This window comes from Onthophagus taurus, chromosome 8, assembly GCF_036711975.1.
Source record: "Onthophagus taurus isolate NC chromosome 8, IU_Otau_3.0, whole genome shotgun sequence".
Taxonomy (NCBI): Eukaryota; Metazoa; Arthropoda; class Insecta; order Coleoptera; family Scarabaeidae; genus Onthophagus; species Onthophagus taurus.
The window spans coordinates 5504522-5523349 of NC_091973.1; the positions used below are offsets into that span (position 1 = coordinate 5504522).

Sequence of the window (18828 nt, forward strand, 5' to 3'; positions counted from 1 at the left end):
TTTCTGTGATAAACGCACGTGGCGTGTGCAATTTGAATTAATGAAAGTCCGTTATTAAGTCGACGCGGGACTTTAGATTTACATTCTCGAGGACGAACATAAAACTTACCTGACAAGCGTCTTTGCCTCCGTCTTTGTAACCAGCACATATCATTCCGTCCGTCACGTTCAAGTCGCGGTTCTCAAGCCAGGAGTTGCACAGCTCCCGCTTCAGCACGGGCACGTTCACCTCGTTCACTTCAGGCTCGTACTCCGACACTGAAACATGCACATTTAATCTTCGTCTCCCGAGTTCCACGTCCGCCCACCTACTTTCCGTGTCCTCCTTCTTGCCCCAGCCGATAACCGTACACATCGTTCCCGGATGTAGAACTTTATTTGCGGGTGGTAAACAAACTGGTAAAAGATGTTCGTGGAACGTAACAGGAGACGCAAGCTTAAAAACAATTATAATATTATTAAATATTTATTTTTAAGTATTTTTTTCGAATTACCTGAAAAAGAGCAACATCGTTGTCGTGCGAGATACCGTTATTATAATTGGGATGGGGCACCACTTTTCGAACTTTCATTTTCTGCCCGTAATAGGAATGGGCGTGTCTGCGGGTAATCCCTAGTTGAATCGTCCACCCAGAAACGTCCGAGTGGCTGAAAAAATAGAAAAATTAGTAAGCTAACGCACTCTGGCCATTTTTGCGATTTTTCAGAGTGCTCCCAAACTATATATATTATACATACTTTCCGACGCAATGCGATGCAGTGAGTACCCACTGGTCCGCAATGAGCACGCCAGCACAGTAGAAGATTTCTTCAGGTCCTCCAAGTAACGCAGCCAAAAAGGGCCAATCTCCCGGCATAGACTTCGTTCCGCCAACGATCCTTTTCACCCTTTCCGATTCTCGAGTGGTTTTACGCGCTTTTCCGCACACTGAAAAGCAAAAAGATGAGGAGAATGTCCAATAAACCCACGGAACGTACCGAAATTCGTGCAAGTTATATCCACGGTTAAAGAAGGTTTCCCTTTGCAAGCTCCGAACGCCCGCAGCATGTTCTTAGGAGTCGCGCTCGTCTGCCTTTGCGATAGCTTCCACAACGTGTCGCTCTTTGGAATCACCGGAGTGTTATTAATCTCGACGCCTTTCAACATATGCCTGCTACCGTTTAAAGTCCTGCAGAAATCCTTCGATAAACTTCCTCTTAATACTCTATTTAATATTAACTTACGAATATCCCAACATATGGCAAATCATTTCCGGAGTGATTGAGTCAAAGTATTCCACGCAAGCAGGCATCCATTTTTGATGCTCGGGTTTGTACACCTCTAATTGCCCTCGGCCTTCATCCCCATTTCGTTCACTCAATCTTACTACAAAATTATTAATTAAAAATTCTATATAAAAAGAATTCTTTTTTATATAACTTACAACAATTTCGCTCATCTTGAGCCCACGGACAATCCACTTTGCCGTCGCACATGTATGTTTGCGTGATACAACTGTCTTTTCCACAGTGAATTTGATCGGGAGCACACGTCTTACAGTTGAGCTCATCGGATTGATCTTTACAATCAATATGGCCATCGCATTTCCAGTCATACGGGATACATCGACGTATATCACATTGAAAACCCGAATGACACACTTTCAAAAGCAAAAAAATATTTTTAATGATCGAAACGCTTTTATTAAAATATTGGAAAGATGTCTAACAAAGCTTATAAGGGTGAAATGGCAAAAACCGTGACGAAGATGGAATGTATTTCGAAACGGGGCGTAACGCAGCGACGTCGTTGACAGGCCGTCGAATTTCGAGGGAGCGGGAATAACAGAAGGCCGAACGAAGGTTTTATATCGATTTCGCGTTTCAATGCGACACATACAAAGCGGGATTCGGTGGCGAAAGGGCACTTACCGGGCTTTAGCGACCTCTGCTTGGCCTCTTTCACTTCGTTGTGGCCAACGCAAACGTCTGGATCCGCGGATTCTGGAAAAAGACTGCAATCGAGGTAATCAGGCAGAGGAAGACCAAAGACGTCAAGGAAGAATCCGCAACGTCGTTTTGTTTCTGAAAGACAAGAAAGGGATTTTAGACAGACATTTTTTTGTGGAGTTGATTTTAGTACCAGCACATAAACTTCTACAAGGTCGAACGACTGCACCTCCGGAACCGCACTTGGGTACAAAAACGGAGCAGAGAAAGAGAGCGGCGAGCTCGTAGCATCGGACATCGACTACGGCGTCGTAAACTTCGAGTTCCTGCTGCGCGTCTCTTTGTCCAAAATGTCCCATGTAGTTAGGGAAGACTGTGAAGTTGTACGGGACTTTGTGCTGCTGGCAAAAGCTGACAATAACCGGCAGACAGATGCCCGGAGCAGGATTGGTTCCCAACGGTTCTTGAAGTCCGCCGGAAGGCGTAGTGTTCGTCGAGTTATTCACGATGTGAATTGCCGTAGGATACGCTGCAAGTTCTTCTCCATTAGGTATACCAATCGATATTTGGTTCTAATAAAACTTACCTTTGAAGTAAGCAATCATTCCACCTCCTATAGCCAAAAGGGCGATAGCATTTACTAACAGTTGAGCAAATCTAAATCTCAGACGTACTCCTCTGACGTAATGGCTGGACGGTCTTCTCATATCCCTTATAATCTTATGGTGCAACGACATATTGGAACCGTTATGAAATCGAACGATCGTTTGTAGACTGGCGGGCGTCGAGACGCTCTTAGTTATAGCTCCGTTACTACCATCATCCTCCACCATTTGCATTTTCCCTAAAACCCCATTTTGTTTGACCGGCGTTTTCGGAGGTAACAATGGTGTCTCCATCGTTTTCGTCGTGTAACTGGGCGAGGACGTCTGACTAAAGCTATCGCTGGACAAGCTGGAATCCTGCCTCATCGAGATTTTGTGGTTCACAGGGGGTGCTTTGTTCGCTGGGGACGCGGGCGGCTTGCAGCATGATCGAGGGGCCGCAGGAACCACAGTGGGAATCCCGGGGGCTTGAACCCTCGTTTCGATCCGTTTATGGTCGACGTTAGTAAAGTTCCTGGCCGGCGGCACCGGCGGTGGCCCTCGGCTCCTCGAATTAGCCACCGATACGGGTTGTTGTTGACGTACCGTTGGTTTTTGTTCTCCTGCAGGCGCTTTCGCGGCAGGAGGTACAAAGGTTCGTTTTGGAATCGTCGGCGGCCGCGCTGGAACCGGTGGTAGTATCTACCCGTTTTTACGGTTAATAATTTTATTTATCAATGTTACCCAATCCTAAATCGTGTTACACATACCGCAACGATTGGCACTAACTAGACGTTTCATAAAAATAACAATGCGAAAAATATCTATAGAATCTCTCCGTGGAAGTTTTAGAAAAGAAACACGAACTCCAAAAAGAGAAATGCGGGAGAGAGTCCTTGCCAATCAACGCGAAATGCGACGCAATGAAGGTTGGGTGGTAATGGATGGGGTTGGAGGGTCCGCTTACAGGTGCCGTGGGTCTCTCCTCGGTTAGGGAGTAAGCGTGTGCTGAATGTCTTCTTGCGTAGATATTGGTATTGACAGGTGCCAGCGTAAGCGCTGTTGGCTGAAGGGCCGCCCCGTCGTTGTCCAGCAAATCCATGAAGGACTGTTCTCCTGCCAAGCTACCCCATCTATTCCCCATGTTAAAAAAAATCCCAGCAAAAATAATTTGTTCCTAACTTACCTCGACCTGGATCTTGGCTGCTCCAATTGGGCAATACTGTGCCGGTGCAAGTCGACCATTCCGTTCGTTGTACGCTATAGCATGTTGGACGTGGCCCACGGACCTGTTGCTCCTGCAAAATGACAAAACGTACTAATTATAAAATTTGAAAATTTTGTGTACAGCTTTTGTTGCTTGGGGTAATTGGGAGCGACGAGGCGCGCGCCGGGTGCCGATATCGGTCAGCGACCTAACGGCCGCTGCAGGGCGTACACATGTACCACTCACCTGTCGGCGGCGGGGGCGCGTGTTCAAACCTGAGCGACCGCGTGGCGAGTGTGTGTACGCTCTCGAGTACGTCTTTGCTCGTTCGGACCTGCGCCGTCTTCTGCCGACGGCGACGACGGCGCTCGATGCGGCGCCCAGTTTCGCGCTTACAAACCCTCCGAATTTTATTGCTATTTCGCCACCGGAAATCCAATATTCCCCCCACTTCATCCCCCACAATATTTGAGCTAACCAATTAAACCGTTTGTTAGAAATTATTACCAGAATAATCTTCAATAACAATTATTCCATAAGTAAACTGGTGCTAATTAAACTAAAACTAGAACTAATACTAGCACTAACACTAGACCTAGAACTAGAAACTTTCGGGTACACATTTTTGACGTTTCGGATGCCATGTTGCAACCTTCTTCAGAAACAAGTTCGAAGTGACTTAACCCGAAAGATTCTAGTTCTAGGTCTAGTGTTAGTGTTAGTTTTAGTTTTAGTTTAACAATTACTCAATAAAAAAAAATTTTTTAAATCATTTTTGATTTTTTTTAGATTTGATAGAAAGTGAATAAATAAGGGTAGAAAAGCATTCGTTAATATTCAAATGCTCCAGGCTGTATGCGATACACCGCGCGAGTACTGAAGTGTTTATTCCATCGAAAATTAAATTGCACATTCGTATTAACAGCGTTGCGACCCTACCATACTAAATACATATTTATGAATCTAGTTTGAAAATGTTTTGTAACTATTTCAGAAAAAAAAAGTAATCCCTTTTGAAAGTAGTATTTATTTCCCGTAGTTAAAAATCGAAGAGTTATTACCTCTTTGTTGAGGATAATGGAACATAAAAGTGTATTTTCATCTCCATATATTCGATTTTCCTCGAACAATATTTGCTGTGTGCACAAATGGAAAACCGCGAAATGTATTCTTACCTCAACAGCACATATTTGAATATATATTGTTCCGCTGTCAACGAGAAATGGGTACAGTTTGTCGAATACGTCTGGTCCGATCGAGGCGATCGAACCAAAACGTGACGTTCGATTAAACAGCGGGGTGACGGGGAGCAAAACGTTCGTTTTTCCGGTTGGATTAGTTATTTTAACCACAACGGTGGCCAGACCGGATATACGACGTCAACATCAAAACGATGAAATAAAATAATCTCTTTGATGTGTAGTCTCAGCTTAAGGTTTAATCTTGTTTACAACCACGCAAACTAAGTATTAGGGAAAATGGCCGAAAATTGATTTTAATATTAGTGGACTCCGGCGCCGGTAACGGCGTATAAAAGCGGACAACTTTTCACCCCTTAATGGGCGTATCGATTACCCTTCCATAACCGACGGGCCCATTTTGGCCACGTCGGCAGTATTACCTAACGAAATAAAATACACAATTTAGTTTCATTGCTCTTAGCTCGTTATGCCCTAAACACCTGTAATGATCATTGTTGTATATTACATAAAAGTTACCCAATTACTCTAAGCACAAATTACGATAAATTGTCGATTAGGAAAATCACCATTTTTCCAAGTTTTTTTATATTTGCACTCTGTCAGCAGGCAAATCCGTAAAGCTCACTGTGTTAGCACAAAGGACTTTGCCGGTTATAACAAATCTACCAACCATAGACAAAAAATAATCCGGATAAAACGCAGGGTAACATTGAAAAGCAAACGAACTCGGAACAAGGCTGTAATATATGAGGAACATACTTCTATAATAGACTACCGATTAATCTAACGATTTAATTTTCTTATATTACTTACTTGGTTGACACATACTGCAGTTTAACAAAAAATTTAGGATACTGCCTGAATAAACTGAAATCGCTTGCGGTCGAAGCGTTAAAATTTATATGCAATCGATATCACACCGGTACTAAATTGAACAAAAAGGGCGGCTTACGCGGACGAAGTTACTCCGCCCTGAGTTTAGCCGAGGTCGCTGCAACATGCCGATCAACTTTCATCAAGTTGTAGCATCACATTGTAACGCCTCGGCCGTAAACGGCAAATCTTTGAAAGTTGGTTTACTGATTATATCTTGTAAATGTTAATTTTAGGCAATCTTAGCCATCATATATCACACTCATCAAAGACAATTCTTCATGATCTTGGTACATAATCGTAGCCGAGGTCGCTTGCGACCGAGGCAGAATATTTAAATATATATTGGAATCCATGTTGCAAGTTAAATATGTAATAAATAATAAAATAACTTTTACTTGCTTTATTTAAATATACAGTCGTACATGTTTCAGGAAATTATTCCCATCTTCAGCGACAAGCACGCATTAATGAACATAAAAATAAAGCTCAATCCAATGTTTTCAAACATAAACTAGAGACAGGTCATGTAATAAATTACAAAGATGTAAAATTAATTCATAAATGCCAAAAAAGTTACAAATTGGATTTATTGGAATTATTGGAGATTCATAAACATAAAAAGAACAACAAACTTAATGTTATTAATGACCAAATTTATAATAATGACAAACCATTGTTTAATTATCTTATTTAGGATGTACAAGATTTTTTGAATTTTGTGTTTTTGTATTTGTTAAATATTTCCGCAGTCTTGAAACTAGTTACCCTGATGTCTCCTTTTCATATATTCTTTCTTTGTCCTGGGGGGGGGGCGGTCTTTTCCTTTTTTCCTGTTTTTCGTTCCTTTTGGAATGTATCTGGTTTCACCTTCAGTGTCTTTCAATCCTCCAAATGAACAAACCAAATTTAATGTTATACCTTATATGTTTTTTACAATTTAATTTTAATGTTTGATTTGTTATTTATATTTTTATAGGTAAGACTCTCTTTCTTTTATTCTCTAATATATTTAATTTTATTTCCTTTTTGTCTTAGATTTAACGTAATTTTAACGCCATTTAAAAAATTTTTTAAAAAATTTTTATTATATTTTGAATTCATTTTAACATGGTTTTTCCTTTAGAAAACTATTGTTTTTTATATGTTTTGCTTGGTTTGTGATCCTTCTTACGGTTCCTGACGGTGAGTTCTTTTTTAATATGTTCAGAGTTCACTTTTCATTTTTAATTCTAGTTATTTGATTTTAAATGTTACCATAAGATTAATATTTAATGTGATTTTCATTATTTTAATAGCTTGTCGCTGAAGATGGGAATAATTTCCTGAAACATGTACGACTGTATATTTAAATAAAGCAAGTAGAAGTTATTTTATTATTTATAGAATATTTAAAACCTGTTTTACTTATTATATCTTGTAAATATTAATTTTAGATCATTTTGGCCATCATATGTCACACTCATCAAAGATAATCTTTCATGATCTTGGCATATAATCATAGCCGAGGTCGCGTGCGGCCGAGGCAGAATATTTGAAACCTGTTTTACTTCTTATATCTTCAAAATATTAATTTTAGTCAATCTTGGCCATCATATATCACATTCATCATAAACAATTCTTCATGATCTTGGTATATAATCGTAGCCGAGGTCGCATGCGACCGAGGCAGAATATTTGAAACCAGTTTTACTTATTATATCTTGTAAATATTTATTTTAGGCAATCTTGGCCATCATATATCACACTTATCAAACACAATCTTTCATGATTTTGGTATATAATCATAGCCGAGGTCGCTTGCGGCCGAGGCAGAATATTTGAATCCTGTTTTACTTATTACATCTTGTAAATATTTATTTTAGGCAATCTGGGCCATTATATATCACACTCACGAAAGACAATCTTTCATGATTTTGGTATATAATCGTAGCCGAGGTCGCTTGCGGCCGAGGCAGAATATTTGAATCCTGTTTTACTTATTACATCTTGTAAATATTTATTTTAGGCAATCTTGGCCATCATATATCACACTCATCAAAGACAATCTTTCATGATTTTGGCATATAATCATAGCCGAGGTCGCTTGCGGCCGAGGCAGAATATTTGAAACCTGTTTTACTTACTATCTTGTAAATATTAATTTTGGATATTCGTGGCCATTATATGTGATTTATTAGCTCACCATCAAACTTTGACATATGATAGCTAATACAATTACCAAAAAAATTGTTAATGAACATATGTCCTATTTCAATTATTTACGAAATTATAACACTTTAAAGTCTTAATTTTTATATCATAATTAACTGCAACATTTTTTTTAAACACATAAATATTACAAATATTCTTCAAAATAGCCTCCTTCTGCTAGAATATATGCTTCACAACGACTAATTAAAGAGTTCTTCAGCCGAATTAAAATGTCTGGTTGATTTCTTATTTCAGTAGCAAGCATTTGTATTCTGTTTAATAACTGTTCTCGTGTGTTAATTTCCACTTGATACACAATTTGTTTCATTTGACCCCATAAGTAGAAATCCAATGGATTAATTTCAGGGGATCTAGGTGGCCAAGCAAATGGACCATTATTACCAATCCACTTGTTTGGAAAATATTGGTTTAACAACTCGACAACTACTCTTCCGCGATGAGATGGGGCACCACATATTTTGAATTACATTAAGACATATATCTTCAAGTAAATCAAAAAGTGTATTGTTCAAAAAAAATCTGTAATTTACAGCGTCCAAATTTCTTTGGTCTAATCGCATGCGGATTTTGTAATGATCAGATATGTCCATTATGGTAATTATTTATACCATCTCGTGTAAAACATGATTCATCTGCCCAGAGAACATTTGAAATGAAGTCATTATTTTGGGCATGTTGCTGCAATAACCATTCACAAAATGCTAACCGTTGCTGATTATCTCCTGGCTATAGAGCTTGAACATTCTGTTTACGATACGGATGAGTGCTGATGGAAGGATTATCAATGACAGCATTAATTACAGCTTCTTCGTCCTCTACATTAATTGCTGGAGTACGATTACCTGTTTCTCGAAGTCTTCTGAAAGAATCGCTAAAAATGTGAAAATTCGCTGTGGAAATCTTTCTTGACATTTTCCTACTGATTGTCGAGCATTTCCATTGCAAAAACCATACACGAAATGTACATTTTGAGTTTCTTCTTGTATGTAATAATTAAACCTTACAGCAAATTGACATATTACAATGACAATTTTGTTTTTGTTGAATGTTTGATTTTACTATTAATAAATGCGCTGCAGAAAACTTTAAAGTGCTATATATCCTATATGTTCATTAACATTTTTTTTGGTAATTGGATTAGCTATCATATGTAAAGATAATCCTTTATGATCGTGGTATATAATCGTAGCCGAGGTCGTTTGCGGCCGAGGCAAAATATTTGAAACCTGTTTTACTTATTATGTCTCGTAAATATTAATTTTAAATGAATAATAATGAAAATTTCGTTTTGGGTTGATATGATATTAATTGTAGAGCCTCGCCCGCAAGCGACCTAGGTTTAGGCGAGCGAAGTTATACATTCTCCGGCGTAAGTATTAAAACATTTATTAAGACATTGATACTTAAAAAATCTTAAAAATTCAAAAAATAAATCTGGTTTTAGTAAAGTATGTCATGAATGATAACAAAGTAAGAACATGGAAAAGTAGTTTTCTAAAAAGAGACGGATTAAAATTCCTTAGTTCTTAGGAATTACTCAAGTCGATGCAAGTTATGGTAATTTTCCATTAGGACTGTCGTTCTTTTGAGACAAATAATTAACTGTCAAACCCGCGTCACGATGTCGCCGAAGAAAGAGCCGGGACGTGAGCGGAAAGGGCAAAGTTTTGAATTTAAAATGAGCGTAGTTATATCGATGTTCGATTGTGTCGGCACGCGGGCGGGAAACGGCGACGGGGGATGAAGGGGGTTGTTGAGGGGTAACCCGTGAGGTTCCTGTGGGGGGAAGGGAGCGCGATGTCAGCTGTTGGGGTTAGTCGATAGGATAACCGTTGGTAGCTTGCCAGGATGTTTTTGGGGAGGTGTGCCCATGACCTTGGCTAGCGTCGACGTCGCGGCGCGCGTATTCAATTTTCACTTCCCCCGGATTTCTGTCGATTGCGTTTCACGGCGAACAGACCGGAAAGTTTTCCTTCGAATTACTGGAAATTAACAGATCGACAGCGCTAATTATTAAGCTGCAATTAAACTTATTGAATTGAAGACCAACTTATGTTGAGAAGTTTGACTTAGGAATTATTTTACAAATAAAAATTAATAAAGTTAATTAATTAATTATATATATATAAAACATTCTTTTGGAAAATAGATAAAGTTTGGGAATTAGTTAACCTGAATCGATTGACATCGAAGCCCTCGAAATCCTCAGGGCGAAAGAGAAAGGTAAGCTACTGGAAGAATCTCTGAGGCGTTGTTTTTCCGGCGGCGAAGTTGACGCACGCCGTCGGCAATTTATTAAGGGCATTACGCGATAATCCGGGTGGCATAAGAGAATTCGTGGCGGAGCTCCAGGCACGTCCGGCCCGGGAAAGACTTCGGAAAATGGGGAGGCGGCGAAAAACAAAAAAAAAACAATCGGACGTAAGTGGGGCATTGAACCGCGTCTTTCCCGTTGACGGACGATTGATGGATAGGTCGTGAAACGAGAGAAAATAGGGGGAAGAACCGGTCGGTTTTCTCTTCATCGCCCACGCGACGATCACGCGGCGCGTAGGCGTTACGTCCTTCGTCCACTTTCACCCTCCATACTACAAATAGTACTACGCGAACATCGGAAACAAAACAGAACGGCAGAAAATTAAACTACGAGGTGTCGGCGGTGGTTTCGGTGGCGCCAATGATGATGGTAACGAAAAAAATCCATCGACATTTTTTCATAGAGGGAGGATTGTACTTACGAGTTTTGGGGGGAGCGCTGAAGACTTTTTGAGGGTTGTTTGCCCTTGGCTACCTCGTGCTGAAACTGATTGCGAGCTTTCGCGAGTTACCACTATACAAGTCCTGGGTTCTGGTAGTGGGGGTGCGGCCGTCTGATTGGGGGGAAACCGTCCGACGTCCGCGGCTCGCGATATTTGCATCCCGACGTCGAACGTCCTCGTTTTCTCTGTCAGTTCTAAAGACCATCCAAAATCTTACACCCACTTGTACGATTCTAAACTGACACTGACTAAATCTTTAATATTGTGCAAAAAATATCCAACGGATTACTACAAAATTCATAGAACATTGATATTTCTTGGAATAAATATACTACTAGATGATTTTCTATTAATATGATGAGGTGCAAAAATCTAAAAAATGAAATTGTGTTTTGTACTTATATCCAAGGATATCGAAGAATATCTCGGACTTATTCGAAAGTACACTTCCAAAGAATATTGAATACTTTCTCGGATTTATTTGAAGTATTTCTAGGATTTTTCCAAAATCTTTTAAAGTTAAAACTTAAATAAATATTATTCGATGTCATATTTCTGTTTTGATTCCATTTTAACGATGAAAAAGTTTATTTATGTTTTTCAGTTTCTACAATATCTAACTACCGTTATGACGTGGTTTCCTGAAGATGGCATTAACACGCCGAAACCGGTAGAAACTGAAAAACATAAATAAAATCTTTCATCATTAAAGTACGACTCTCATTTACACATTCATTAACACACACGATGATAAAAGGGAATCAAAACACAAATATTATTAATTATTGTTCGATATTAGAAGTAATTTTTAGACCACGAAATTACAAATCAATTTTAATACTTGTAAATGATGATATACAGAGTACAAAATAGCTCTTCTTTATAAACAAGTTGTATGATAAAGATAAAATCGGATAACGTGGTTTCCTGAAGATAGAATTAACACGCCGAAACCGGTAGAAACTGAAAAACATAAATAAAATCTTTCATTGTTAAAGTAAGACTGTCATTTACATATTTATTAACACACACGATGATAAAAACGAATCAAAACACAAATATTATTAATTATTGTTATATTAGAAGTAATTTTTAGACCACGCAATTACAAATCAATTTTAATACTTGTAAATGATGATATATAGAGTACAAAATAGCTCTTCTTTATAAACAAGTTGTATGACAAAGATAAAATCGTATAACGTGGTTTCCTGAAGATAGAATTAACACGCCAAAACCGGTAGAAACCGAAAAACATAAATAAAATCTTTCATCGTTAAAGTACGACTGTCATTTAGACATTCATTAACACACACGATGATAAAAGCGAATCAAAACACAAATATTATTAATTATTGTTCGATATTAGAAGTAATTTTTAGACCACGAAATTACAAATCAATTTTAATACTTGTAAATGATGATATATAGAGTACAAAATAGCTCTTCGTTATAAACAAGTTGTATGATAAAGATAAAATCGGATAACGTGGTTTCCTGAAGATAGAATTAACACGCCGAAACCGGTAGAAACTGAAAAATATAAATAAATCTTTAATCGTTAAAGTACAATTGTCATTTACGCATTCATTAGCACACGCGATGATAAAAGGGAATCAAAACACAAATATTATTAATTATTGTTCGATATTAGAAGTAATTTTTTAAGACCACGAAATTACAAATCAATTTTAATACTTGTAAATGATGATATACAGAGTACAAAATATCGCTTCTTTATAAACACGTTGTATGATAAAGATAAAATCGTATAACGTGGTTTCCTGAAGATAGAATTAACACGCCGAAACCGGTAGAAACGGAAAAACATAAATAAAATCTTTCATCGTTAAAGTACGACTGTCATTTACACATTCATTAACACACACGATGATAAAAGCGAATCAAAACACAAATATTATTAATTATTGTTCGATATTAGAAGTAATTTTTAGACCACGAAATTACAAATCAATTTTAATACTTATAAATGATGATATATAGAGTACAAACTAGCGCTTCTTTATAAACAAGTTGTATGATAAAGATAAAATCGTATAACGTGGTTTCCTGAAGATAGAACTAACACGCCGAAATCGGTAGAAACTGAAAAACATAAATAAAATCTTTCATCGTTAAAGTACGACAGTCATTTACACATTCATTAACACACACGATAATAAAAGCGAATCAAAACACAAATATTATTAATTATTGTTCGATATTAGAAGTAATTTTTTAACACCACGAAATTACAAATCAATTTTAATACTTGTAAATGATGATATACGGAGTACAAAATAGCGCTTCTTTATAAACAAGTTGTATGATAAAGATAAAATCGTATAACGTGGTTCCCTGAAGATAGAATTAACACGCCGAAACCGGTAGAAACTGAAAAATATAAATAAATCTTTCATCGTTAAAGTACGATTGTCATTTACACATTCATTAGCACACGCAATGATAAAAGGGAATCAAAACACAAATATTATTAATTATTGTTCGATATTAGAAGTAATTTTTTAAGACAACGAAATTACAAATCAATTTTAATACTTGTAAATGATGATATACAGAGTACAAAATAGCTCTTCTTTATAAACAAGTTGTATGATAAAGATAAAATCGTATAACGTGGTTTCTTGAAGATAGAATTAACACGCCGAAACCGGTAGAAACTGAAAAACATAAATAAAATCCTTCATCGTTAAAGTACGACTGTCATTTACACATTTATTAACACACACGATGATAAAAGGGAATCAAAACACAAATATTATTAATAATTCTTCGATATTAGAAGTAATTTTTAGACCACGAAATTACAAATCAATTTTAATACTTGTAAATGGTTTTATACAGAGTACAAAATAGCTCTTCTTTATAAACAAGTTGTATGATAACGATAAAATCGTATAACGTGGTTTCCTGAAGATAGAACTAACACGCCGAAATCGGTAGAAACTGAAAAACATAAATAACATCTTTCATCGTTAAAGTACGACTATCATTTACACATTCATTAACACACGCGATGATAAAAGGGAATCAAAACACAAATATTATTAATTATTGTTCGATATTAGAAGTAATTTTTAGACCACGAAATTACAAATCAATTTTAATACTTGTAAATGATGATATACAGAGTACAAAATATCGCTTCTTTATAAACAAGTTGTATGATAAAGATAAAATCGTATAACGTGGTTTCCTGAAGATAGAATTAACACGCCGAAACCGGTAGAAACTGAAAAACATAAATAAAATCTTTCATCGTTAAAGTACGACTATCATTTACACATTCATTAACACACACGATGATAAAAGGGAATGAAAACACAAATATTATTAATTATTGTTCGATATTAGAAGTAATTTTTAGACCACGAAATTACAAATCAATTTTAATACTTGTAAATGATGATATACAAAGTACAAAATATCGCTTTTTTATAAACAAGTTGTATGATGAAGATAAAATCGTATAACGTGGTTTCCTGAAGATAGAATTAACACGCCGAAACCGGTAGAAACTGAAAAACATAAATAAAATCCTTCATCGTTAAAGTACGACTATCATTTACACATTCATTAACACACACGATGATAAAAGGGAATCAAAACATAAATATTATTAATTATTGTTCGATATTAGCAGTAATTTTTTAAGACCACGAAATTACAAATCAATTTTAATACTTGTAAATGATGATATACAGAGTACAAAATAGCGCTTCTTTATAAACAAGTTTTATGTTAAAGATAAAATCGGATAACGTGGTTTCCTGAAGATAGAATTAACACGCCGAAACCGGTAGAAACTGAAAAACATAAATAAAATCATTCATTGTTAAAGTACGACTGTCATTTACACATTTATTAACACACACGATGATAAAAGGGAATCAAAACACAAATATTATTAATAATTCTTCGATATTAGAAGTAATTTTTAGACCACGAAATTACAAATCAATTTTAATACTTGTAAATGATGATATATAGAGTACAAAATAGCTCTTCTTTATAAACAAGTTGTATGATAAAGATAAAATCGTATAACGTGGTTTCCTGAAGATAGAATTAACACGCCGAAACCGGTAGAAACTGAAAAACATAAATGAAATCTTTCATCGTTAAAGTACGACTGTCATTTATACATTCATTAACACACATGATGATAAAAGGGAATCAAAACACAAATATTATTAATTATTGTTCGATATTAGAAGTAATTTTTAGACCACGAAATTACAAATCAATTTTAATACTTGTAAATGATGATATATAGAGTACAAAATAACTCCTGTTTATAAACAAGTTGTATGATAAAGATAAAATCGTATAACGTGGTTTCCTGAAGATAGAATTAACACGCCGAAACCGGTAGAAACTGAAAAACATAAATAAAATCTTTCATCGTTAAAGTACGACTGTCATTTACACATTTATTAACACACACGATGATAAAAAGGAATAAAACCACAAATATTATTAATTATTGTTCGATATTAGAAGTAATTTTTTAAGACCACGAAATAACAAATCAATTTTAATACTTATAAATGATGATACATAGAGTACAAAATAGCGCTTCTTTATAAACAAGTTGTATGATAAAGATAAAATCGTATAACGTGGCTTCCTGAAGATAGAATTAACACGCCGAAACCGGTAGAAATTGAAAAACATAAATAAATCGTTCATCGTTAAAGTACGACTGTCATTTACACATTTATTAACACACACGATAATAAAAGGGAATCAAAACACAAATATTATTAATTATTGTTCGATATTAGAAGTAATTTTTTAAGACCACGAAATTACAAATCAATTTTAATACTTGTAAATGATGATATACAGAGTACAAAATAGCGCTTCTTTATAAACAAGTTGTATGATAATGATAAAATCGTATAACGTGGTTTCCTGAAGATAGAATTAACACGCCGAAACCGGTAGAAACTGAAAAACATAAATAAAATCTTTCATCGTTAAAGTACGACTGTCATTTACACATTCATTAACACACACGTTGATAAAAGGGAATCAGAACACAAGTATTATTAATTATTGTTCGATATTAGAAGTAATTTTTTAACACCACGAAATTACAAATCAATTTTAATACTTCTAAATGATGATATATAGAGTACAAAATAGCGCTTCTTTATAAACAAGTTGTATGATAAAGATAAAATCGTATAACGTGGTTTCCTGAAGATAGAATTAACACGCCGAAACCGGTAGAAACTGAAAAATATAAATAAATCTTTCATCGTTAAAGTACGATTGTCATTTACACATTCATTAACACATACGATGATAAAAGCGAATCAAAACACAAATATTATTAATTATTGTTCGATATTAGAAGTAATTTTTTAAGACCACGAAATTACAAATCAATTTTAATACTTGAAAATGATGATATATAAAGTACAAAATAGCGCTTCTTTATAAACAAGTTGTATGATAAAGATAAAATCGTATAACGTGGTTTCCTGAAGATAGAATTAACACGCCGAAACCGGTAGAAATTGAAAAACATAAATAAAATCTTTCATCGTTAAAGTACGACTGTCATTTAGACATTTATTAACACACACGATGATAAAAGAGAATCAAAACACAAATATTATTAATTATTGTTCAATATTAGAAGTAATTTTTAGACCACGAAATTACAAATCAATTTTAATACTTGTAAATGAAGATATATAGAGTACAAAATAGCTCTTCTTTATAAACAAGTTGTATGATAAAGATAAAAAGATAATCGTATAACGTGGTTTCCTGAAGATAGAATTAACACGCCGAAACCGGTATAAACTGAAAAACATAAATAAACTTTTTCACTATCATTTACACATTCATTATCTGATTTGTTAGAAAAGGTGTATGAATTTTACGATGTAATATTTACCATAACACTTTTAGCCTCAATTAAAAGCCATCCTCGTAACACAAAGGATTCCGAGAAGTAATAAAGTTCTGCTTTTACGTTATAGCCCGGCTACCTCATATTTAGCCGTGCTTTATTTCAGTAATATCCGACAACTCCATTAATTATTGTTCTTAATTTTAAAAGCAACAGATTAAGTTTGTTAAATAAACATCAACAAACTACGAAAGTATTTATTGACACTTTCAAGTTTAATGCTTTATTATTCTTCAAATATTTACTTGTATACTTTTTTATTAAAAAATAAATGAAACTGATTATGAATTAAATCATTTAATGCAATGTAATTAAACTCCATTCTCTTAAATCCCCTCATCAATTTGCGGTGGTCATTCATACGTACCAAGTTGAGAGGCAGCGCCAATGATATTAAAGCGGTAACCGGCTATATACATTAACAGCATAAATTAACAGGTCAAAGGAATATTTGTTGCAAAGTTTAACAGTCTCTAATTCGGTGTTAATATACTCGGTATATTAGTTTATGTGCCTTATCTTGTTTGGCAAATAGAATATAATTTTTAATACGAGCTTAATAACCACGGGCAGGCGGAATTTCCATTAAATTTTCCGAGGATTTTTTTACGATTTCCACAAACAGCAGTCTGCTTTAGTATTAAGCAGAGAAATGATTACCTATTAAAACATAAACCGTTTAATATTTATTAATAAAATTTGAATATAGAAAAAAATGTATCGAATTGGTACTAAAACAGCAGAGATTTAATCTCCGAGTAAAACTCGGCTCTCGTCACGTACGCCGACGAGGCAAATTGGATTTGATATCTTAATTTACCGGGCAATTTATAAACGTTCGCCCCGGGACGTACGTTGTAATTCAATACAGGGTGGATTATGCTAACAAGACGAGGCAAGTTTGCCGACGACGCGAACCGCGGCAAACGATATCCGACGCATTTCGGATTTTGTGGATTTCACATGTTTACAAACAGCAAATCCCAAATAATGTAAATGCATCAATATGTTTACGTGGAACTGCTACCAATCAACAAGGTATTATTGTAAGTTCATTAACGGAAAATAGGATTATTTGCTAATTAGCTATTTGGATTATTCTTGGTATTATTCAGAGGCGATTTTCGATTTAATCTTTTTAGGGGGCCGAATTCCGCGACTCGATCGGTTCACCACCCGCGAAATTTATCTCCACGCCCGGGACGTAAAATTAACATATAAGACCTATAAGTTAGGCTTACACCGACGCCGAGTACAAAATAAGAAAATCGAGGCTATAAACGGCGAGTAATGGCGCGAGCCTTATTCCTCTCCTGCGAGGATTTCGGTCGGCTCTATTAGTTAATTTTCACTTCGCCTTCCGGTTTTTAATTGATTCCAACCCAGTCCGCGCAAGCGCCCTTAACAATTCCAAGAAATCGATCTGCACTACTCACACCCAAATCTCACACAATTCTCTTTTCCATTTCTTCCAAAAAAATTTTTATTAAATTTATACATAAACATATTTTTACGACCACATAAACTAAAAAATTAATAACTTTTAACATTTTTAGTTTATTAGAAATAGGTAAGTATTTATTTCCCGCGAAATTCGCAAACATTCCATAAATTTTGATTTATAGGATGCTTTAGTGCTATTTCCTAAACAATCTTTTATCAACCAAGTGATCGTTAAAAAACATTTATAGATTGTATAACATAAAAAAGTTTATCGGTTCGGTCAGATTTAAGTTGGAATATGGATTACTGATAAAATATGTAATTGGTTGAGTAAATTATTGAATTATGAATTATGGAAGGAAATATTTGTGATTTTTGTTTTTAGAATTTTAAATTAACGCAAATATTTTATTTTTATTATTTTGATGTAATATAAATAGTTAATTATATCACTTACCAATAAAAATAATAAATATTTTTTATTAAGTGTGAACTTTTGCACTTTAATACCCACTTTAATACATTAAACATTTATACTCGTGCATTTATAAATAAAACCAGTGCAAGGATAAAATAATAAACAAGCTTCAAACGACATCTATGAATCTCTAGTTGAATTATATATTCACAAAAATTCTTTGTTGTTTTAAAATCATATTTAACGACA

The 18828-nt window shown here is 35.2% G+C and overlaps 1 protein-coding gene across 6 annotated transcripts in view; it reads right to left on the bottom strand.

The window, feature by feature from the left end:
- Positions 1-18685, bottom strand: part of LOC111425681 (atrial natriuretic peptide-converting enzyme-like) — a 25750-nt gene extending 7065 nt beyond the window's left edge. For 2 of the 6 annotated variants that reach the window (XR_011641315.1, XM_023059880.2), the window contains exons 1-12: positions 18619-18685; positions 3700-3811; positions 3481-3646; positions 2516-3215; positions 2123-2458; positions 1912-2064; positions 1425-1640; positions 1225-1366; positions 979-1169; positions 739-928; positions 495-648; positions 110-436 (exon numbers count right to left, since the gene is read on the bottom strand). Coding sequence is in view for 5 of the 6 variants with exons in the window: in XM_023059880.2 (XP_022915648.1) it covers positions 110-436; positions 495-648; positions 739-928; positions 979-1169; positions 1225-1366; positions 1425-1640; positions 1912-2064; positions 2123-2458; positions 2516-3215; positions 3481-3646; positions 3700-3758 (2634 nt within the window). In the remaining variant the exon portion in view is untranslated. Of the gene's footprint in view, positions 1-109; positions 437-494; positions 649-738; positions 929-978; positions 1170-1224; positions 1367-1424; positions 1641-1911; positions 2065-2122; positions 2459-2515; positions 3216-3480; positions 3647-3699; positions 3812-3966; positions 4025-10747; positions 10785-18618 lie in introns of those variants that run through there. The other 4 variants (XM_023059884.2, XM_023059885.2, XM_023059881.2 and 1 more) reach the window with 4 other exon arrangements.
- Positions 18686-18828: the final 143 nt, after the last annotated feature.